The sequence below is a fragment of the Pieris brassicae genome, chromosome 11 (genome assembly GCF_905147105.1).
Source record: "Pieris brassicae chromosome 11, ilPieBrab1.1, whole genome shotgun sequence".
NCBI classification, from domain to species: Eukaryota; Metazoa; Arthropoda; class Insecta; order Lepidoptera; family Pieridae; genus Pieris; species Pieris brassicae.
Window position 1 is genome coordinate 772,060 of NC_059675.1, and position 24,498 is coordinate 796,557.

General features: G+C 34.8%; 1 protein-coding gene across 1 annotated transcript in view; it reads left to right on the plus strand.

Annotated features, from left to right (window-relative positions):
- Positions 1-1,236: 1,236 nt before the first annotated feature.
- The window catches only part of LOC123716443 (adenylate cyclase type 10-like), a 31,708-nt gene continuing 8,446 nt past the window's right edge, over positions 1,237-24,498 (plus strand). The window contains 30 exon segments of the mRNA XM_045672207.1: positions 1,237-1,306; positions 1,551-1,673; positions 2,142-2,293; positions 2,813-3,088; positions 3,481-3,701; positions 5,413-5,485; positions 5,750-5,788; positions 6,870-7,089; positions 7,467-7,660; positions 8,077-8,150; positions 8,506-8,663; positions 8,993-9,137; positions 10,015-10,116; positions 11,098-11,192; positions 11,814-11,970; positions 12,440-12,578; positions 13,448-13,577; positions 14,027-14,216; positions 14,619-14,742; positions 15,455-15,595; positions 16,064-16,210; positions 16,712-16,815; positions 17,798-17,905; positions 19,173-19,295; positions 19,752-19,794; positions 20,549-20,695; positions 21,393-21,505; positions 22,343-22,512; positions 23,202-23,358; positions 24,099-24,233. Of these exon segments, the coding sequence (XP_045528163.1) occupies positions 1,618-1,673; positions 2,142-2,293; positions 2,813-3,088; positions 3,481-3,701; positions 5,413-5,485; positions 5,750-5,788; positions 6,870-7,089; positions 7,467-7,660; positions 8,077-8,150; positions 8,506-8,663; positions 8,993-9,137; positions 10,015-10,116; positions 11,098-11,192; positions 11,814-11,970; positions 12,440-12,578; positions 13,448-13,577; positions 14,027-14,216; positions 14,619-14,742; positions 15,455-15,595; positions 16,064-16,210; positions 16,712-16,815; positions 17,798-17,905; positions 19,173-19,295; positions 19,752-19,794; positions 20,549-20,695; positions 21,393-21,505; positions 22,343-22,512; positions 23,202-23,358; positions 24,099-24,233 (3,933 nt within the window). The 5' untranslated portion in view covers positions 1,237-1,306; positions 1,551-1,617.

Genomic DNA, 24,498 nt, shown 5'->3' on the forward strand with positions numbered 1-24,498 from the left:
ATAAATAGGTGTTCATTGTCAAATTTATAGCAGATACTAAGCCGATACTAAAACAAGGGATTGGAGTGGTAAGTATTTTTGTAAGTATAATTCTTTTCTAATTATCATTAGTAGCATTAGTGTTTTCATTGTATTTATAAGCTAGTTAATACAATTATTATTTTCATTAACAAGATTATTCAGGTTATTGACTTATAATTGAATTCTAATGTTTATCAAAAAACAAAAGTATGGTTATTAGTAGTTGCACTTCCCTTATTAAAGAAAGTAGGTAACCTCTATAATATACTATATATATAGTAGTATATATAATACTATATATAGTACTATATATAATAGTATTGTGTGATATATTTGTAAATTATACAAAACTGCATCGGTTTTGGTGATAGCTTTTCTTTATTATTTGTCATATAAACCAGCCTGAGTCCAGAAGCACAAAGGTAATAAAAATACAGCTTGGGAAAATTTAAATAAATAGTAGCCCATGACATTTAGCAAGTTGTATATTCTATAATTTACCTAATAATCAACACACAATTACGAAATGGGTTCAGTTTCGTAACTTAATTTTTTTAACACTAATTAAGATATTACTACAAAATTATCTAATTAAAGTTATTTTTAATTCCAGTTATTATTACAACAGTGATCTCATGTTATGTGATAGTGCCCAATTTAATCTTAAGATCATTACTGTCTGGTAAGCAAAATAAAACATTAAAGCATTATAATATTTTTATTATTATTACTAAACTCCTTTTTTTCTTATTAAGTAAGAGGTACTTGGCATGATGAGCCCGGGTTCGAATCCCTTATATTTTCTAAAAGAAATACAATAATTTTTACTTTTCTATCAATCAGAAGAAATGATCTAATTTTGAAATACATTTAATTGCATAAATATATTAATGTTTAATATATAGTTCTGGTTCCTGATAAATACGATAACTAAGATTAGTTTGTAGGTTATGTAAATTGTAAATACAGATTGTACGTATTTATAAATATTGAGATGTTTGTATTAATCGTAATTATATTCATATATAAAAGTCATAGACTATAATTTTTTTTCTTGTTTATGGCTTTTATTTATGCCAACTGGGCACAAGGTACTTCGCCAGTGTCGTAGATGGAGAAGACACGAAGGAGATTGATCGGTAAAAATAATAATTAATTTATAGACGTTGAGAGTAAAATATTTATTGTTTTATTGAAATCCTGTCAATGTCATATTGACAACCTGAAGCAAAAGTGTGTATGATATTAATTGTTAAACTTTTATTTTAAAATATGGTAGATACAGGTAAAATATTTTATATAACTTGTTTATATAATATTAACAAGTCCATTTAGAATTTAATTCATTACACAGACTTAGGTTTTCTGGTAAATGTTCTTAGTTTCCTAGTCAAGAATTTTGAATCGGTATTCCTACTAGGTCGCTCCACATAAAAGCCTATGAACGAAACTCACAGTATAGTCGTTTCCTAAAAATCTTTTACTCAATAACCTATAACAGATAAAGATGTATCAGAATGTCAGAATAGAACATACCTAACTGCCTTAAAAAGAATCCACCGGAAAACGATAAGCAGAAACGTCTTGCCAGAGGAAATGATGCCGCCGAGGGAGAGATACCGTAATAAGGGACAAAAGGAAGAAACGTTTGTGTAAGTCGTTAAATTAAAACCATCTTGGAGCATACCGCGTAGATAAAACTGGAGCCTTACTCGATAACATCCGTTAGCGATTCCGATTTCAATAGAGTTTTTGTTCAGTTGGGGCAAGGTTGCAAGTAAGAGCTGATAGTGGTTTAGTTTACGCGGCTAAGTGGCTATTTTTTTGGAATTGATAATGTCGTAATTATCATATAAATATGATATTATTTTTAGAGACAGTTAAATATATATATGTTTTGCTAATCATTTTTACTTGCAATTTAAAAAGTAACTAGTTGGGTCACCAAGGTAATTGACATTGGGCCTTTTTTAAAGTAAAAACCTATGAACTGATCAAGAAGAATTAAATCATTCTTCTTTCATTTATTCACTTTTAACCAATGTGAGTCATAATTTTTCTTACAAAAGAACCAGATATAGCTGCGGCGGCGATTACATTATAGTAATAATTTTACTTAGGTTAGATAACGGTACTGGTAGCTGGAGTGACGTCCGCGAAGCTAAACGTATTGCCGTTTTAGCTTCTCTGGTACCTGACGAGATAATTTACAAACATTCCGATTATTCTGTTAGACCATATGAAACTGCACTCATGTTTATAGATGTTTCTGGTAAGAATATATATGTAATAAATTTCTGTTTTACTAGAACAAGGCAATGGTATGCCAAAATCCAATTCATTTTTGGTCTCAACATGTCTCGTTTTTGAATCTCATACACTAGTGCTTTGACGGCTTTTATGATATAATTTTTTTTTTTTAAGACGGAAAGGCACTTCCATTCTACGGTTTACCTGTTATACTTAAGAAATTATTTATATTTTATATCTGGAGTACATCTATTCAAACTCTAACTCAAAATTATTTTATTCATATAGGTAACCAAGATTATATTTATGAACGTCAATAGAAAATGTGTTATATTGATTCTAAAATTTACATTTACTACCAGTTCGCAAGTCAAGGGCGTAGAGCAAGAAACTCTCCGCCACTATTCTTAATCGCCAAGTTTTGAGTCATAAATATTGGCTCTAAGGCAGAGCAGCCAAAAATATTAACTGGAGCCAAATCAATCCCAATTACGTTTATTTAAATAGTCAACTTTATAAAAAGCTTAATTGATTTATTTAGGTTTTACGGAACTTTGCGAAACATATACTAAAGCCGGTCACGGTGGTCCGTCACGTCTCACTCAAGTCTTGAACCTGTATATTGGGGCAATGGTCCAGGAAATACTGACACATAAGGGCGACGTATTAAAATTCTCTGGTGATGCCTTCCTTTGTATGTGGAAGAAGTCATCAAAGATGAATATGCAAGATGTGGTACATACTGCTATTGATTGTGGTCTTTTGATTCAGAAGAATTATGGACGGTATTACACAGACGTTGGTGTTACATTAAAAGGTATAAAGGAAGTTAACATTTTTTACTTAAACACATTTATTTGTTGTATGTAAAAAATGTAAACGGTTGTATGAGGCATTAAGGTTAGATGTCGGAGTATTGTGCACAATTTTGCATCTTACAAGTTTATATAATACAGGTGTTTTTTTTTAATAATCGAGAGGTTAGAATAAACAAATGACCTGAATAGTATATTTCTTATGTTAGCATTAATCAATAGCCAATTTTTTATGTTAGAAATACCTAAGTAGTTATATATATTTTGTGGTGTACTGTTTAAAGTATATAATTTTAAAGCCGCTCATAATATGTTTAAAATATAATATTTTATATAAATAGTTTTGGCGAATATTACACAAAAACGCGAAACAATCAAAACAATTTTTTTCTAGTAAAAATCGCAATATCTGCCGGTTTATCCCAGTTTTCAATCGTTGGTGGTCACGACCAATGCCAATCTCACTACGTGGTGGTGGGACAGCCTGTGTGGGATGTTAAGATAGCGGAATATATGAGTACCGCTGGGGATGTTCTTACATCAGCTAGTGCTTGGATGTATGTTAATGAGTCTGATTACTGCACGCAGCCATGTGGCGATGGACAGCATACAAAGGCAAGGAAATTACTCGTTTAAGTGTTGTTTTTAAATACATGAATCCTTCAAGAAAAGAGCGTACCAATTCTTAAAAGGCTGGCAACGCATTCGCGAGCCCTCTGGCATTGGGAGTGTCCATGGTCGGTATCATTTAACATCAGGTGAGCCTTCCCATTTGCCCCCTGTTCTATGTTCTACAGACCAGCATTACTTATTATTTTCTAGAAATTTGGATTCAAGACCATTGTGCATTATCTATACGTGAGTTACGCTGAAAATGTTTAGAACTGGCCAGTTATAAAAAGTTTTCATTAGCAATGGCTAATGAAAACTTTTTAAATATCAATTTTAGAACTCTTTGGTAACCTAATGTAATATTGCATTCATTTGTTTTTGTGAATTGGCGGCAAATCTAAACCTCTTGTTACGCGTGAAAATGAACCTAACGCGAGAATTTGCGGTCAATGATTTATTATGACTTACGTGTTAAGTAAACCCATACACAACAACAAAGCTATGATAGGCTGCGATTAGCATTTCTTAATGAAGCCCCATCTCGTGCTGCTATTTACAATTGGTTTAATGAGATTATGCGTGGAAGTAGCAATCTCAATGACTACTGAAGATAACATCAGTGCTGTGCGACGCATGATAGAGGAAGATAAGAGAGTGACGTATCAGCAGATACGGCAATCCAAGGCATTGGTATGGGTTAAGTTCAAAAAATATTACTCGAACATTTAGGCGTCAGGAAGCTTTGTACCAGATGGATTCCCAATACTTTAACGGACGACTAGAAACACGTTCACATGGACGACACCAGCCAAATGATAAGGTCAACGGCTGTGACTCAAATGCTGTATTTGACATCGTCATAGGTGATGAAAGCTAGATATATTGCTATGAATCTGAAACCAAAAGATATCAGCTCAGTTTCCTTTCGAGGATCGGCCAACTAAGGTAAAGAAGAAAAAAAAAAGATTGCCATATTCTTTGGTCGGAAAGGTCACTTCGCGACAGTTGTGCTAGAAGATGGAAGGACAGTTACTGCAGATTGGTATGTCAGTCGCAGTTTGTCTGTTGTCTTGGAAAATAATCGACAGCAGCCTTCGAAGCAGGAATCCTTCACCACGACATTGTTTCAGCGCACTCCGCAAAACGTGTCTAGATAATGAGTCATCCACCATACAGTCCTGACCTGCCGCCCTGCGACTTTCATTTATTCCCAAAAACTAAAGATAAAATTTGAGATATTCGCTTTACGAGTCCTGAAGATGCGGATCTTCAGTAAAGCGTAAAGCGTACGAAAATGCTATAGAAGAGACGCCTGAGGAAGAATGGGCCCACTGCTTTTCTCAGTTGTACCATCGAATGCGACGATGTGTACAGAGGAACGGAGATTACTTCGAAAAATAATAAAAGTATTGGCAACTTTCTACATTACGCCGTTTTTCATTTTCTAAACATTTTCAGTGTTACCTAAGTATATGTCATAAAATTACAACTTTAGCAAAGCCCAGTTAAATATTTTTTTATCCAAATCGCGCAATAACATACCCTACCAATAAAGCTACCCTTAAGTGGCATGAGTACATACACGGCTGAAGGCAGGTGTGTTCACGCTACGGATCCTATTAACCCGAGATATATTTCCGTCGGATATGAACATCCATGTCATACGCTGTTTATAACTAAACCACTAGTGCAAAGATAAATACAATTTTCGTAGGTATTGGGAGTAGGGGCCACATGGAAACGAGTTCAAAAGCTACACTCATCTGTAAATGTCCATACTGGTAATTGTAAAAGGGTCCTTATTCTTAGTTATAGTACCATAATATTTACCATCAAAATATTTGTAGTTTTAGTCCGTTGAACGCAATATATTACGATCAGTAGTATGTAGCTAAAAAGGCTGAAGCCGAAAGTACGCCGTAGCTGCTACGAGCTACGCTACGTAAGTTAGGCTGAATTAAAATTAAAACCTTTTAAAAAATTTAAATTGTACCTATTTATAGATCCTGAGATCCTTAAAACTTGTGGTGACAGTCAATCACAAATTGAAGGAAGTCCTACAACTGGAATTAACTATAGAGAATTTACTTGTAAGGAATAATTAAAACCCCTTTATTAAATTATAATAGATAGATAACTGTTACGAGCTAGGGGATCGGATAGAAAATGCCGTAGATTTATTCAAAGGTTTATTTCTTGAAAAATCAATGAGGAATTTATGGGCACAAATTAATCGCAGAGATGCACTAATTACACACATAAAAAAAATCACTTATTACTTCACTTATGCACACTTCACACAGTACTTTATCACTTGTAATCACTTTGTTCGCACTTTATCGCTTCGGTGTTTCGCTCTTGTTATCGCATTCCAAACTAAAGGCGACTAGTCGCGTTTCGGCTCGCTTATATATCCCTGGGAATAATTCTAAACAATATTCGAGAACTTTCTAGGCGGGCTTGCTACTGAGTAGCGATTGCACAATTCTAGAACGTCCGCACTCTTCGTCTCTTTCGCACGTTGCTCCGTCCTTGTCGTACGGCGTTCTAGAGTGCTCAGTCTAGGTTCGAGAAAGTTCTGATCTTCTCTTTCTCTCTCGTATCATTTCGTCCTTGTCTCACACCTAGAAAGTTTGGTCTAGAATATTCCTTCATCAAAGGGGTATACCTAGGCCTGAAAACGGGTCCCCTGAAAACTGCACCATGCATTTTCTAATATGTGATTGACCCTCTCCTGAAACGGTCAGAAATCATATTACAGCCTGCTGAAAAGTTCTCTAACTAGTGGAAAAATCTAAAAACATTGCAGTCGACCCGTCTTCGTAACATAACGTTAACAAATTTAATAGAGACCACGTAAGCCTTAACAAAAACCCGCTTTAAGCGAAAACTCATCGAACGTCAACATTTCAAAATATTTTAAACTTATTTAGAAACTGCATATTTCTTCTTAATATAAATATCGACTTTTCATATCTTCTTTTGTAAAGAGTAGACATTATTATAAAAATGTGTTCATGCAAGCGTGAACGAAGTATGAGTATGTCCGAGGCCGTTGTTATTAACATTTTTATTAGTGGGATTGCGATCCTATTAATAAAAATATTGTTCTTTTTTTGTACGTAACACGTAGACTGATGCTAGAGCTGTATCTAATGAGTATTTAATTAGTGAGGCCAGCGGTGATAACAGCAATGCGTAGTACTTGGTGGTCAGCTCTTCGGCGTTACATGGCACCGCCAATACTACGGGCGGTAGATAACGATGAGCCAATGGATTTTCTCACAGAAATTCGCCATGTTGTGGTCGTGTTTCTTAATATTATAACACGAACTGTCACTGAGGATGTGCTTATTGAAGTCGTGAATAATGCTTTCAAAATTGTTTGCTGGTAAGTGATAATATTTCTGGTTAATTTAACTCCACAGTAATAATATTGTTGGATCTGAAGTAGATGAAAGTGCAGAATTTTTCAATCTATTTCTATGATTTTTTACAATGAAGAGGCTTACGCTATCTCTCATCGGGTTGCCGGTTCAAGCTTATGAATAAGACTTACACAGAGTATGCTAAAGAAGGGAGAGGAAGAGATGAATTCTGAGCAAAGCAATGTGTCTTAATTTACATTGTTAGATGTAGTAATCCGAATGTGTTTTTATATGTGGTTTACGAATATAAAAATTTCTATAAAGATAGTAATTCTGAGTAGGTACTAAACAGTTGCGGTAAAGTTAATAAAGCCTCGTGAAACAAATAAAATAATTTCAGTGAAACATCAAAAACCGGTGGTCTAGTAAACAAAGTCTCCATGTTTGATAAAGATATGATGTTTTTGATGGTGTTTGGTCTTCGTGGCTTAAAACATGAAGATGAAGCTCAGAATGCTCTGTTATGTGCCAACAAGTTAAAAGAACAGTTAAATGATGTGAATATAACAACAGTTAGCGTGGGAGTAACGTCAGGTGAACACTTTTTAAACTATCGATTGAATTTCCGCCAATCAAGCGAGCACATAGCTTCATATGTCTTCTGATAAATGTGCACATCTATATATTTTAAAGAGTTTGTTAGCAAACTTCGGAATTACCTACTAGCTGTGTTTTTTTGTATGGAAAATGCGTTCTTCGTAGCAAAAACAACCCCTCGTAGTTATTAAAGTAACTTTGATATAGTAGTAATTAAAGCATATATAAGGAACTAATCCCGCTACAAGCTAATTAAATAAAAGTTAATTCTCTTATTAAATGACGCGAATGCGACTAAAGAAGAGTAGATCATACGATAAATAGGTTTTTAACATATTTTACGAACCTGTACAACTTGTACAGGTACTTACTAAAGTACTTACTTATTTCATGCTTAATAAAATAATTTTAAGGTTCCACTTATTGTGGAGTCGTGGGTCACGCATTACGCCGCGAATATACTGTTATAGGATCTGCAGTTAATAAGGTATTGAAAGCATTATATAGATTACATTTTTTTAGGTAACAGGGCAGGTGGCTCATTTTATGTTAAATGATACCGCCGCCCATGGACACACATTGCCTGGAGGATCGCAAGTGCGTTGCCGACATTTAAAAAAATGTTACGCTTTTTTTCTCTTACAGTCATCAATTTTTGAAAATTTATGAAACGCCGTTCACATTTAGAGACTAATATTGGTTCTATGTAACTACTAACAGCTACAGAGCATTTGCAGCATATGGCGAATTTAGTCCGTGATAAAATATCTTCTCCCCATTGCTGATGCGTTCGTGGAGTTCTCAGGGGAGATCCGCAAACTAGGCATTAATTGTAATTACAGGCAGCGCGACTTATGATGGCATACCCTAATAAAGTAACGTGTGATAAAGAAACGTTTCTAAGAAGCAAACTCGATCAAGATTTTTTCAAGTTAATGGAAGCTAAAATTCTAAAGGGATTCACTAATCCTGGACCTATTTACGAATTTAACCGTTCTAGGTAAAATTAATACCTTTTAATTTACAAAAAGCGACATGGATACCATCCTTTTGTCTAACCAGTTCAGACAATTTTCGACCCCCTGTAATAAACATTTATTACTTGATTTGATAAAGATTTGTAATTTTGATATGGTCAGTATTACCTTGTTAGGTTAGCTAATTACGTACTAAATAAAGAAAGAAGGTCCGTTAAGTTAGAGGGTTACATGGATATCATAAGTTTTCGGTAGAAGAACTGTGTTGCCAGCTTATTTAATGGCAAGTTATTGTTTATGGAATCTAAGTTTCTAGTCTAGTACTATAGTCTTCATCTGTTCTTGTTTATAGCACTAATAGAGTCAGCTATTCTCATCCAATATTGGGCCGTGATGTGGAACTACAAGTTTATCTATCTACTCTGAGGAAGGCCATTGATGAGTACTCTAAGAAGTTCACCCGATATAGGGACCATAAATTTGCAGTGGCTATAGTTGTAATTACTTTTTGATATATCATTTTTTTATAGTCGATAAAATTCAAAACATAACAATTTTAATTATGAAAGTTCAGAGAGCTTTTTAGAAATTGCGACCAACGTAAAATATTTTATTATTATTGAGCCTTTATTGCTGACACCTAGTTTAATATATACATATAAACGCTTGTTTAAAGTTACATTTTTTTTTATGAATGAGGTAAAAATGCTCAACTGCAGGCCCGCGATGCAGTCGCTATCGCGGTGACTGTGGGGATGGTTAACTCTTATCCCTCTGCTAATCAGAGAGGAGAAACTCGTCGACCCACTAAAATTTCCTCCTGAGCCCTCCATATCGCCTGCTCTGCCGGACACATTCATTCTGAATGAATGACGTCTGGCACCGCATTGAGTCCCCCGGGGGTCGCACTAGGCATTCAACCCAGGATAAAGGAATTTTGAGTTACTGACCACTTGTAATTTCCATCCTCGGCCTAGAACGTATCGCTACATTCTAAACCTACACAGTCTCCTTTCTATAATTCGATGCCCACTGCATACTATAGAAATTCGACCGTGTCCTCCATGTACGGTTTAAGCACTCGCCCGGTACCCTACAACCCTACCAAAGGCCGAGAACAAATTTAAAACTTGCACTCGAACCGGGAATCGAACCCAGTACCCCTCACCACAGTAGTCACATACAAAGACCGCTAGGCTATGAGGCCCCTTGTTTAAAGTTACCATCCATCTCAACAAACCATCTCATGGTTGCCTTTCTGTAATATTTTTTGTTCATTTCTATCTGCTATCGCTCGTCATGTGCGATGGCAGGTTCAAATATACAAAACGAAAAATGTAGTCAAACTATATTAAATCATTCATATTTTTACAGGGTTCTAGATTGGCGGGCAAAAGTCGTTTGTTGGCTGAGTGTCTTAATATTACCCCTAAATTTGTGGAGATAGATCAAATTATACTTACAGAAAATGATAACGTATGATGTTTTTACAATTATCTATTCTTTACTATAACGATGGTATTTTTCGCTTCCTGAATTTGCATCATATTTCACGTTAATTAGTCTTGTTTATAGTTAAGGGTAATGAAAACACTTTTGTCTTTTCTAACTTTAGAATAATATAAAACAGTATCTATTACTTTATAATTATTTATTTATTAAAGCTTCGTTGCATTACAAATAAAAACAAGTAGGTAATATAAATTACTAGGTATGCAACGGCCCTATCGCTAACAAGCGATCTCATAACCAAATCAACAAAAATAAAACCAAAAGTAACATTGAAAAATTACACAATCACCAAACTTAATAAACTAAATAAACTTAAACAATATAACTAAAAGGCCCTCTCAAATTAGCTAAAGTCAGGCTTGGGTAGTTCGAGCCTTGTGACCAGGTGCAGAATCCTGCCGGAAACACAACGGTATATTTTTTAAAAGTGTATTGCTTTAATAAATATACGGAGGTTATGGAGTGAATAGGGAGGTTTCACAACATGATCCAAGACTGTATCTTTATACACATTCACTGACGCAGGATGATATCCACGTTGTACCTTTCCGACCACTTGAACAGCTTCTTTAGAACTGTGAGCGTACGCTTTATCATTTTGTAGATTCAATAGAATCGATCCACTCTCTTTAATTGTGAATATTGATTCAGGACCTGTCCTGTATATCGTCGATAAGCACCGATACGCGACAGATTCCTAATCTTCATTTTTATGTGAAATGGCGCAAAATCGAAAGAACGTGTTCGTTCGAACGAAAAAGTTTTTATGTAACTTTATGTATTTTATGTATTTATGGCCAGACTAATAATATTTGAACTTTCATGGAAAAAACAAAAAGGAAAGAAGCTTTAAAAAATATCGTAATATTTTATAAAAGTATTTGCCACAGATATAAATAATTACATCAAATTCTTTATATTGCTACTGTCATCATTATTTTGCAGGTACCGTACCAATTACTAAGACTTATTATGGGTCGGCTATTCAAAGGTATTGGCCGGTCATCACGCGAAAATCGAGAGAGCAGAATAAGATTTACGTAAGCTCAACGCTTGGTTAATATTCTTACCCATAAAAATTTTGACAGTCCAGTAGTAGTAGTACCTCCCGCCAAATGCTGGCTTTCAGCTGCGGCGGGTCTTCCTTCACTCTTCTATCTAGCGGTATCTAGGTTAACCTACTGGTTCCCGACCACTAGGCCGGCTCAGGTAAGTTTCCTTCACCGCCTGATCTCGGCCCACGAGCTCAAGGTAGCCAACGTCGATGAGAATACATCGCCAATAATGTTGGGCTGGGCTACCAACTCTACCATTTTGGTAGAGTCAGAATCCTTCGGAATCTCCATGACCCTTCCTCCTTCCTTGTCGTCCTTAGGATTTTACGCAGTATTTTGCGTTCCGCCACTAGAAGCTTCTGCTCATCTTTCACGGTTAGCGTCCAATCGTCACAGCCGTACACTAAGACTGGATTTAAAATACTGTTATACAGTATACAGTGTTATACGAATTTTCGTGTTTCTCCTTAGAAGCTTGGATATTTCTTATGCAAGGTTGCATTCTATCGCATGGTATATTGAATACGGATGTCAATCGTCTGTGTGAAGTAGGTTATGTTAAGTGCTTGCTAGAAAGTGAAATTAAATATATATTTTTATTTATAGAGTGGATATGACATCACTTCGGCCTCTAGAAATCTTTGCCATCAATACAATATTTGATTGTCGTTTCCCGTTACCAGAGAGCTTTCAGTACGATGACAGCGAAGGTTTACTCAAAGAGTATCAAGTTAGAATTCTGATGCAAAACATTTTTGAAGCGGTAATTAGCTCTTATGTAAGAGAAGGAAAACGGGCAGGTGACTCATCTGATGTTAGGTATCACTAAACCGCCGCCCATGGGCACTTTCAATGCCTGCCTGGCTTGCGAGTGCGTTGCCAGCCTTTTAAGAATTAGTACGCTCTTTTCTTGAAGGACCCTAAGTTGAATTGATTTGAAAACGGTGGGCAGCAGTTACACACAAAATAGCATAGGATTGGTATATTTCACAGAAAATCATTATTTCGTAGGCGCTACGCGGCGCTACGCTTCTCGCCGTAGAGCACCGAAAGGATAAATCTATTTGCTATTTAAGTATCTAAACGTATAAACTAAATATTTTGAAGTTATAGTAATGTTAATAGAAAAGTAGATATCCATTCCCAACGATTTTTCCATGCTCGGTTTGTATCGTAAAATACATCGAGGTAACCTTAGTGTACTTTCAATTATCAATCTTCGCTCTTTTAAGAGTTTCAAGCAACTACGAGTGGTGGCTGTGGCAGAAGCTCAACACATCGATGATGAATCTTGGAAAGTGCTATTATTAATTCTTCAATATAAAATATGCTTTGTTCTACTCACAGTTACAGATGAGGACAAACTTTCTCGTAAGGACGATTTATCAAATACTTTTTTATGAATGAAACCAACTTTTTCTTAAGACTAACTTACATTCACAATTTTTACTAAGGTTCTCTTGCGTCTGTTTCTGTTAAATTGTGTTTATACTGGGATATTTTTACTGATTTATTTTGTATGAATAAGGGGGTAGATTTAATTTTAATATGGACAATAAGCAGTGTTCGCCTAGTGGATTGCGATTCTTATCCCTGAGTTCGATCGCCAACTGTGAACCAATAGACTGTCTATCTCTGTACTCATTTAACATTCGCTCGAACGGTGAGAGAAGAGATCGTAAGAGAACCGGCTTGCCTTAGACCCAAAAAGTCAACAGCGTGAGCATAAGATGCTGATCATCTTCCTGTCTATAACAGATACAGAAATCTGAGCCAGGACCTAAAAAGGTTGCAGCCGCACTGATTTATTTTTAATTTTTTGTGTAACATAAGCGTTAAGCAGGATTATTAAAGTGTAAAAAATATTTACTAAACAACCTTAAGTTGTAATAATCTTGCTAATCGTACTAAAATAGTTAAACCTTTTATTCAGCCGCCTATTGAAATCCCAGCTTTGGTGGCATTTTATAAATAGGCTTCGGCAATTAAGTTAGTATTGATTTTGTGTAGTAGGGTATACTTTTGTCGTATTACAACCACAGTTGACCAAATTTTATATCAGAACCAATGCAGCGACTACCTTTATTTTTAAAACAAAATCTACCTACTATTGTTTAGAATCACGCGCTAACTTTGCGTATCGGTTTCTTGTCCTCTAAACTCTGTTTATTCTGAAGGGTTATTGTAGTGTAATTGAGGTATAGAATTATGTTTGCCTTCCTTGTTAACTTATTTTCCAGATGTGGGTCGTTCTGCCATAGGTAACCACATGATCGTAAAGATGCAAATATCTGGTATCGATCGTCGATATCTAGCTGCTCTTGCTTGTCAATTGTTGGATGTGCAGGCTATACCGTCTGAACTTGATAAGTTAGTCTATTACAATACGTATAACATATCATAGCGGTAGGTATAATATAAAACGATTTTGGCATACTTCGAACGATGTAGTGTGTTTTTAAACATGGAAAGTTATGTACAACAAAACAGTACCTAGGTAACACTGAAAATGTTTAGAAAATGAAAAACGGCTTAATGTAGAAAGTTGCCAATACTTTTATTGTTTTTCGAAGTATTCTCCGTTCCTCTCTACTCATCGTCGCATTCGTTGGAATGCGTCAATTGTTTTTTTTAAATTCTTTGAACATTGATAAAAGTCGCTCACTCAGAAAATATTACAGACTTGTTTTTGTAATTTTTTTAAATAATTGTAATTAATTGTTTATACAATATATAATATCACGCATTTTCATTCAGCTCATATTTACATGAGTGGTTACTTAAACGCTTGATTTGAATGACACTTCAATATTTTTAAGGGTGATTGAGAGTGCAAGCGACGGTCTTCCTGGTTGGATTCAAAATTTCCTAATTTGTCTGGTCCAAAGGGAACAGTTGACTATGGTAACTGTACCACGAACACAGGCTTTAGATACTGGCGCACTTACACCACCCACATTCCTTTTGAAGAAGCCCGATGGCAAAATTAGTATATCTTCAGATAACTTTGTAAGTATTCAGTCAGCGTTCAAGTTGAACAATAAAGTAATAAACAACATTTGTCATTATATATTCAATTTAAAGGCTCTTACCACGACACGTTTCGTGCGACCGGAACTCTTAACCTTAGATATCTCGATTTTCTTTACATGATATGATCGACTTTGCTCTTATACATACTTTTTATTGACAGCTATACTATATATAGGTTATGTTGTCTTGTAGTTAACCTATGAGATAACAGAGGAGAGAATGATTTTTACAGTGATTCATCAGAAATTTTTTTTACTATCTAAATAATATCACGCGAATAATGTCGCGGTAGTAGGAGTTATCTATCCATCTACTTGCATTTTCTATATTTTAATCTAAATAAATTAAACATAAAAATATATAACATTGTATAATTAGAGTAAACCAGACAAGGAAAGTGACGCCAGTGTTGGTGAAGACCGTCAAAGCGATATTATTCAAATGGCTGTTCTATCCAAATATTATAATTTTGACGATGTCAAGGTGGACATGAAGATGGATGGTACACTTTCACTTTACTTTGAATATACTGCCTTGATAAATAATTCGATAGCACGAGCTATACGAAAAATTTAATATTTTTATAAAACTAATACTATGCCATTAAAAAAACATAATGGTATTAAATTGGCTTTATTATTGTTATTATAAAAATGTTACATGTTAAAGGGGTATTATATTATTACCTAGGCCTGAAAACGGGTGTCCTGAAAACTGCACCACTCTACTACACATGTTCTGAAACCGACTGAAAAAAGGTTTCAGCTTCCTGAAAACTAGGGTAACATTATGGAAATTACAATTTTCTAATATGTGATTGACCCTCTCCTGAAACGGTCAGAAATCATATTACAGCCTGCTGAAAAGTTCTCTAACTAGTGCATAAATCTAGAAACATTGCAGTCGACCCGTCTTCGTAACAATACTATGCTGACGATATATATTCGTACTTCAGTGTCAAATTCGCCAACGTAGCCTTCAAGTATTCTACATATATTTTTATTATTACTTTACGTAACAATTCCTTTCTGTAGTAGTCTGGTACCTACTCGTACATTTAGAATAGATTCAGAATGGAAAAGGGCTATATAAATAATAATAATTATCTTTATTGATTAATTATATATTTATTTAAGATAAATCCATTACAAATGGAGGATATAAAATATAAATACTATATTGTTATAATTAGAAAAGTATCTTTAAAATTTCAGTTTTAATACTGAAAACGTACGACTCACTAACGCCGTTTGAGAAAATGCTTTTAAAATGCAGTTCTGTTTTGGGCGATGTATTTTCTCGAAGGATGCTTCTACACTTACTGCAATGTGAATCGCCGCGAAAAGTTGCAGAAGGTAGATACAAGAATTTCGTTTAAAGGGGTGTTTTTTTTTCAAAGCTTTGGCACTACACCTTAACTTTGTTCTTGACCTCAAAACTCTGTAGGTATCTGATTTTAGATATGTTTTTTTATTAATAGGCGAGCCGGTGAACAGCCTTCGAGTCAGTGTGCGTGAGACACGCGCACGATTTTCGTGAAAAAGACATGATTCTTGATATTTTTCACGAGATAATGTTAAATTGAAAAATGTATTGCACAGCCGTGGTTCGAACGTATGATTTTCATTATGAAACAATACTGCTCACCATTTATTATTAGCAATTTAAAAGCGTGTTCGAAACTAATTCAAATTAGCAGACATAACTTTAATGAAAATAACAGTCCTAACCAATTCTAACTTTACTCAATAAGATAGTTCAAATATTCAGTTAAGAACTTAGGTGAGGTGACGCTTACGAGCTATTGCTCCATTTATTTTCAGCGGTGGCAAAGTTATTTTCTATACGAGTATTGGAATGCGAAGGTGGTGATTTTACTCGCGATCATTCGAGGGTACTTATTAATCCCGCACCGGTTTACAAGGAATATGTTCTGCCCTTTTGTTTTTGTCTGGGAACAAGGCGATTGAGTAAGTAGCCTTACATCTGACGAATGTTATAGGTTCCAATTTTAAAGCTATCTTGACACACAGTGTTTAATTTGAAATAGCACTAAGTATGTCTCATGTCAAGAATGCATTCTGATTTTGAATAATTGGTTAGTGCTGAGTTCTGATTCTTAATAATTGGTTAGTGCTGAGTTCTGATTTTGAATAATTGGTTAGTGCTGAGTTCTGATTCTTAATAATTGGTTAGTGCTGAGTTCTGATTTTGAATAATTGGTTAGTGCTGAGTTCTGATTCTGAATAATTGGTTAGTGCTTAGTTCTGATTCTGAATAATTGGTTAGTGCTAAGTTCTGATTTTGAATAATTGGTTATTACTAAGATCTGAATTTGAAAAATAGTGCTAAGCGTGTCAAATCTACCTTCCTATATAATGGAATTTATTAACTGTATTGTAAATTAATTAAAGTAAATATTTCTTAAAGAGACGTCTGTAAAGAGTTACGTTTATATAAATTCATTTCAGACGATTGCGATGATCTACCCGACTTTGCGTTTTGTGGTTATATGAAGTTTAGACATACGCTATTTAGAAGTACCACCTACGATTTGCTCACTGATTGTCAAAAGGTTATTAAACTTCTTTTAAAAAAATCCTGTTAAAGAAAAAGGAGCTGTGAAGTATGGTGTAATGTCTAACTGACTGGCCCGAAGGCCCAAGTGTATTGTGGAGAACTTCTATATATCCTTGGCAGCCGAAATACCTTTGTTTGCGCGTTTCAGGGATTCTCAATATTGAAGTGATTTGTAAGCTCAGATTGTAGATGTCGCCTCTATTGTGGAAATACTGAAGTCACATGACAGGCTCAGAGGGACATATTTGGTCTAATAACGAAATGTTATCAGGAACCATAAAATCTAGACCAAAAGCCAACGAAAAAATTAATATTATTATTTGCTTTAGTATATAATTATGAAAATTAGAAAAAAGAAAAAAATAAATCTTTATTACACTGTGTTATGGGTAGCCCCAGTCTTCCTTTTAACATATAAATTGTATTTACCTTTATGATATGTACTATTACTATTATTTAAACTATATTTGCACAATAAGAATATTTTCTGTATTAGCATAGGATAGGTAGACAAGAAGGGGCGAAGAAAGTGCGTTTTTTTTTTTTTTTTTTTTATAAAATAGGGGGCAAACGGGCAGGAGGCTCACCTGATGTTAAGTGATACCGCCGCCCATGGACACTCTCAATGCCAGAGGGCTCGCGAGTGCGTTGCCGGCCTTTTAAGAATTTGTACGCTCTTTTCTTGAAGGACCCTAAGTCGAATTGGTTCGGAAATACTTAGTGGAAATACTTAATATTTGGTTTTGTGGGTAGCTTATATATAGTTTGCATGGTGTTTGATTTGACGGGTGTTTGTTTCCAAAAAAGTCTGCATGTTGGTATTATGTATAATTAAAAATACACATTATATGAACTCTGGTCTGCTGAAGAAATTCGAAAAGTAATTTCTTATCTGTGACAAGATCATTTTCTAAATAAATAATTTGTTCTAAAATAAAGAAGAATATCATAGAAGATGATTTTTTAAAACGTTTCAGAGAGAAATGCATTCACGTGCCCTGCTGTATCTTGAGAGGTACACACGGAAATGTTCGTCTTGTGGTTCTGGTTGCTTTTCACGGCTTTTTGGACTTAGGTGTGATGATGTAAGTTCTAGAAGTTATCAGATTACGCACTAAAACCCGCGGTTTCACCCACCTTACTTTGAGACTATATTGTGTGATTGAAACTTGAAATCAAATGAATTATGGGCGGTTTGATTAAATGAATATTACGAATCATGAGATTTAGTGAAGCTATCTGCCTGATGAACACTTCCGTGCATGACTGCACAACTTACCTACAGATTACGCACTACGCACGAAAGCTCTCAGTATCAACCAGCAGATCTCAGAATAGACAACAATTATGTTGGAATCATATGGTCATATTATTAAATTATTGAAGTGAAACTTCTTTAGAATCGTTGTGATTTCAAACCGGATGCAACGAAAAAACGACAGGTAAGAGACACAAATACAAAAATGTGTAGGATGAAGCCAGGGGAAAGAATGAGACAGAAATATACATACAATTTGTATATTATCGGTCTCTCCTCTTTGTGCCATACTTCGTAGCGTCCCCACTCCCGTCTTCTAAGCATAGTCGCCTGTAATTTGTGAGCCAGAGCGAGAGAGCAGATGTCAGTGTGTATGTATATTGCACACTGTTTAATACGTGCTTGTATTTGAGCATTTAACGTGTGTAGTGCATGTGAAAACTACGTGAGCTTACTGTACACTGTATGCGGCTGCGTATTACAGCGTTTTAGTAAGATAGCGTGGTGTGTTATTATTTAACTGTTTGTGAGTATTTTTTTCTAATAGGCAATGATCAGGCTTCTGTACTAATAGACAATTAAAGAAACACATAAAAAAACCTTAGATTCCTTGACTATTGAAAGCGATTGGAAGTGAAACTTATTCATCGGCGTTGGAAAAAAATTACCGTCTCATTTTTGAGTTACGCGTCACATATTTCCGTTACGTACTATCTTTTTCGTGTCCCTACCACGGTTGATTCATTAATAACAAAAATATATAATAACCATAACAACGATAGTAATAATTGTATTACAATTAATGAAATTCTGTAATAATCTTAGTAGTGATAAGGTAAAATGAGATAATTGTATTATTTGTATTCATGTCTATGATAATGAAAGCCTTTTGTTAAACTTTATCTAATTTAACTTTATTTAACCAATGTATATAAAGTTGCATATATTGGATCATTTTTCGAAAAATAAGGTCATAAAGACGTTTCACTTCTTACGTGTGTACACTAGTACACGCACACATTCTTTTTTTTTGGAATTATATGGTTTGCTAAAAATATTAGTATATGTATACTTTTTCATCCTCTTCATTTAAGGGCTTAAAGAAAGAATCGGAAGATTTAAAAAAAACGCGAGAACAAATACGTACTCTGAACGCAGAGTCTAAAGTTTCGGAGGGTAATATTTATAGCGCTCTTGGAAGTATTAGCGAGTATGGAGTGAGTATAGATTGATGTGTGGTCACTAAAGTAGTATTTTATCTGCATATATATATATATATATATATATATGACAAAAAAGGTAGATCCTGGAGTTATGTAACCTAACATTAGTTAATAATTAAAACCGCAAACCCAATGTTGCACTTTTGAAGCCAAAACGAGACCTTTAGTTTGTCACACACTCATTATTTTTATAGAACAGGGCGCAAACGGGCATGAAGCTCACCTGCTAAGTGCAATTGGTTCGGAGATACTTCAGTGGGCAGCTGGTTCCACATAGTGGTGGTGCGCGGCAAAAACTGCTTTAAAAACGCTCAGTTGTGGAACGACGGAAGGACGGATTTCGTGTTTCACAGTCCACTTGCATAACCAAACAACAACCAACACTTGTACAATACAAAGCATGCCACACGGCTTAAATTATTTGTCGTCTTTTATTTTCATTTTTTTCAGTTCAGTAGCCGTCGCGGTTCAAAGACTCTAACTGAATCAGAAGGTAAGGTTAAATTTAATTAAAAATACCAAACATATATGAGAATTGTTTTTTATTCATACCCGGAAAAGATTAATATTTATTTCAAAATTGTATTGGATTAGACAAACGGTAATCTCTTTAAAGGCCGGCAACACACTAGCAATTCCTCTGGTATTGAGAGTGCGAATGGGCGGCGGTAGACTTAACATTTGGTGCATCTTTTAAGTTCGACCATGTCGTATAAAAAAACTCTACTCGAAGGTAAGGTAAGGTAAGGTTTTTGTATGTACGGTTTCTGGCTCAACCAGATACTTTAAATAATATAGGATATTATTTATGCTCAAACCACTCATGAATGAATGCTATGTAATGCTGAAGAGAGTGCCTACGTCTGCTATACTCTCCTAAAAATCGCCGAACTTATAAAACTAAGAAACCCTGTTTGAACAACATGTACAGCCTTGACTCGTACACCGTATCTCCAGTTTATTGATTATGACGTCACATATGAACGTCTCAGGTTAGAGCGTCTACGAGAGACTGTATGGAGTGTATCCTTTGCATCTGCTTATATACACCACCCTTCTTCTTCTGGGTACGGTGGGTTATATCCTGCGTCTCAGATACGGTTCGGGTGCATGGATATATAGAGACTTAGTTATAAGATGTGTGAATATATATTTTATTGTGGAATTATCGGTGTAGGTATTATTGTGTAGTTCTATCGTATAAGTAGTAACTGTTTATTATATGGGAAATAAATAAATGTTTTCAGCTGATTTGAGGCGTGTCAGTCGATCAATTCAAATCCGAAAAGACACGAAAATTCCATCTTTCTCATCAGTTGAGTTGAACTCTTGTGAATGTATGTCTATATTATTGACTGCGTATTCTCAAGGTATAAGTCACTGTCTCTGGGCTGGTAAGAAGCATTTTGTTCGTCCGTTTCATCACATTATATTCATTCATTCAAACTGTTGGCTTAGTGGCTTCAGCGTGCGACTCTCATCCCTTAGGTCGTAGGTTCGATCCTCGGCTGTTCACCAATGGACTCTTTTCTATGTGCGCATTTAAACATTCGCTCGAACGGTGAAGGAAAACATCGCGAGGAGGCATTCCTTAGACCCAAAATGTCGAAGGCGTGCGTCAGGCACAGAAGGATGATACTTGCCTATTAGATAAACAAATAATCATGAAACAAATCTGAGGCCAACCTTTTAAGGCCTGGGCCTCTGTTTAATTAGGACTGGCGCCATTGATTTATTATATATTAATTATTGCTCCCGCGGCTTTCTAATCTTTGAAATTAGCAATTATTAAATCATTTTAGTTTGTTAAAATATAATAATTTGTTTAATGGTTTAATTAATAAGAATATAATAATAATTGAACCTATATCTTACTGCCAATTCGAATAGAAACAATAATTTTGTAGTTATTATGACTGCTACAAAATTGTTGTTTAGTTATTATGGATATAATTCAATTAAATTGATTAAAAGTTCATATAATCCAATCGGTTTGCAATTTCTTGAGAGTCGTTAATTATATTTTTTACTATACCTTCAGTACTATAATAAATTTGTGTTCATGTGTTAAATATTTATTTGTATTCATAGGAGATAGTGAAAAGTTGTTCGAGGCATATTTAGAGTATGCCGATTTAAGCAAATTGAACGCTAACATTCCCAAAGCGATACATCTCCTGTATGAAATCGAAGAAATTATAAAAGTATGTTGTTTTTAATAATTAACAAAATGCATTTGTCTGAAAGTCTAGTGTCTATCGAATTGTGGAATCAATCCGGTCTGATAGCATTAGTAGTACCAAAGACAATTAAAGAAAATTTTCTTTATGCTTATAGTAGAATTATGTCCAGATACGTAGCTTCAGTGTCTTATTTATATAGGTACACGGTTCTTTTGATAAGAAAATAATTACTAGGAAAATGTTTCGGTTTGGATGAACTCATGGCATCATTTATCAGTATATAAATACTCCAGTAATTATTAATAAAACGAACTATTCTGAAACTGTAATAGTAGACACTAGTTACAGTCGTTCATTATTTACAAATAATTCTTGCTTAATCAGAATATCAAATACTTATCTGTCAACGTTATGTGACAGTATTTTGCTTGCCACGACTGCCGAAAATAACTTTTAACATTGAGTTATGTTAATAATAAAATCTTCTATATATATAAAATTAGTGTCACAATGTTTGTTCCCATACTCCTCCGAAACGGCTCGACCAATGCTTATGAACTTTTATGCATATTCAGTAAGTCTGAGAATCGGCTTTCAAACCCCTAAGTGATAAGTGTCCATCCCAAAGAAATATTTTTATTTTTTAGAATTTTTTTTATTATGATTTCATTTTGTTGTTTCATTACCCTTAGTTGTCACCCCTCTACGATCAACCCCTTATTTTTAGTATAGTAGATAGGTTATTTTTAGTGAACTAAAAAATGTGGCTGGAAATAATATACATGGCAAAACGTTTGCCGGGTCAGCTAGAAAAAAAATACATTAATTAAAGAGGTTTTATTTAAATGCTTATTACAGCGTGATGATTATCATCAAGGTAAACGCATAAAGTGGTTATTTGACTCAAAATTGGCAAGGATCTATTCGTTGCGCGGCACTTGTTTGTTGGAGTGTGGAGATTTGAAGAAATCCCGCGAATATTTGTACTACGCAATGAACCTCTTTAAGGACCCATTTCCAGAGACAAAGTAAATAAAGAATATACTATTATATACGCCCCACTAATTAGTTGTAAGTTTAACTATCTTTATATATATATATATATATATATATATATATATGTAATTCTACTCTACGCGTGTATGTTGCCACTGAACGGCTGGACCGATTTGAATGATTTTTTTTGTATGCGTTTGGTTGGCGCCTTTGGTAAAGATTCACAAACCAGCCTGGCAGATTATTTATCTACACAGCATATAAACAGCTGGTATATATATATAAATCTTCTGTGCATGTACTTGTAATTAAACTACACAAGGGTGGACTGATTATAATGTTTTTTTTTGTGTTCAAGTCGAGCCGAGAATGATTTAGGTACATTATTATTTTTTTTGTATGTAAAACGTGTGTACATAACGTCTGTCGGATCCGCTAGTTTTTTTATATAATTTTTTATACATTTCTCCTCCAAACACAATCTCCTATAGAAAACTTTCTTTACTAAGGTTTGATAATAAAGATAGCGGAAAATCTGAAAATCAGTCCGTAAATTCATGAACCACGGAGACGAATATTACAGAGTAGATCCAACAAATATGACAATTTTAAAAACATACTCATTTTTAGCATATTTTTATTCACCCAGGCCGGGTCCATAGATGCAACCGATAAATATAAACCTTATATATTTGTAAAACCTGGAAGTTGATAATTGCAGAAATACTAGAAGTTTTCGAAGCTTTTTATGCTCGGTCAACCAAGTCATGGCATTATATGTCGTACCAAGGTTTTATGTGGGAACAGAAAGTGGGGTCGTTGCGGACTTTTTTGAGAGTATCGCTTGGAATTTATGCAGACTTTTTAAATTATTCAAGGTAAGTTTACTCGTTTGTTTAGGTGCAGGGCGTATTAACCTTTCTAGTTGAAGCTTATAAAATATAAGTATTCAAAGAAGAGCGGTTCGAAGCGTCGACGAGCATCCCTTTGCGAGCGGCTTGGCGGCGTCACTCTGCATCTTCTACCGCATTTACCACGGAAAGAGTTCGGACGAGTTGATCGGATACCTGCATCTGATTTTCATCATACGTCCGTCGTTCCACAACTGAGAGTCTTTTAAGGCAGTTTTTAAGCCATCCCTATGTGAAACCAGCTGTCTTTAAAGAAGTGCGTACCAATTTTTGCAAGGCCGACATCGCACTCGCGTTTGAGAGTCGTTATCACTTATTATCAGATGAGCCTCCTGCCCGTTTGCCCCCTGTTCTATAAAACAAAAATATGTTCAAAGAAGCGAATAAAAACCTAACCTCATTTACGCTTAATATGATAAAAGTTGTCTATCAGTTCAAGATAAAGTTGTCATCCTGAAGAACTTAGGCTTTATCGAATTGGATAAACATATCATAACTTTATCGGACATACCATTGGCTTAAAACGAGATTTAGAATTGAGAATTAGCGCTAAGTCCGGCTCTCGTGCGAATGCGCTAAGTGTAGTTTCTGTATCTTTTTCAGTTTAAAGAAGTAATTAGAAACATTGTTTAAGACGCATAGAGAGTTATTTATTACTTACAAATATAATAGGCCTCACACTCAGTAATTATACTATTTATATATAGGAACTAAAGGAAGAACATAACGCGGCTTTGGCAGCAAAATGGTCCTTCAATTACGCTATTAAAGCAGACAGCAACTTTCGTCTTCTATGCACAAGCTATGGAAATGTGATAAATGTTTATCGAGAACAGCAAAAGGTAATTGAAAAAATAATATTCTGTAGATTTCTATAACACAATAATGTTATATTTAATTTGGATTTTAAAAAAATGTATCGAAACTTTGCACGTGGAGCTTTAGTTCAGTAAGAAACAATAACTTTAGCCAACTCCTATGCCTGAAATTATACCTACCACTTAGCTTCTGCAGCTCACCATTCCTTTTTTTGTTTGTATGTTAGCCTTAAATATTTATAACATAGTCTATAACATTTCTTAGTTTGAACGTTTACATCTTAGCTAG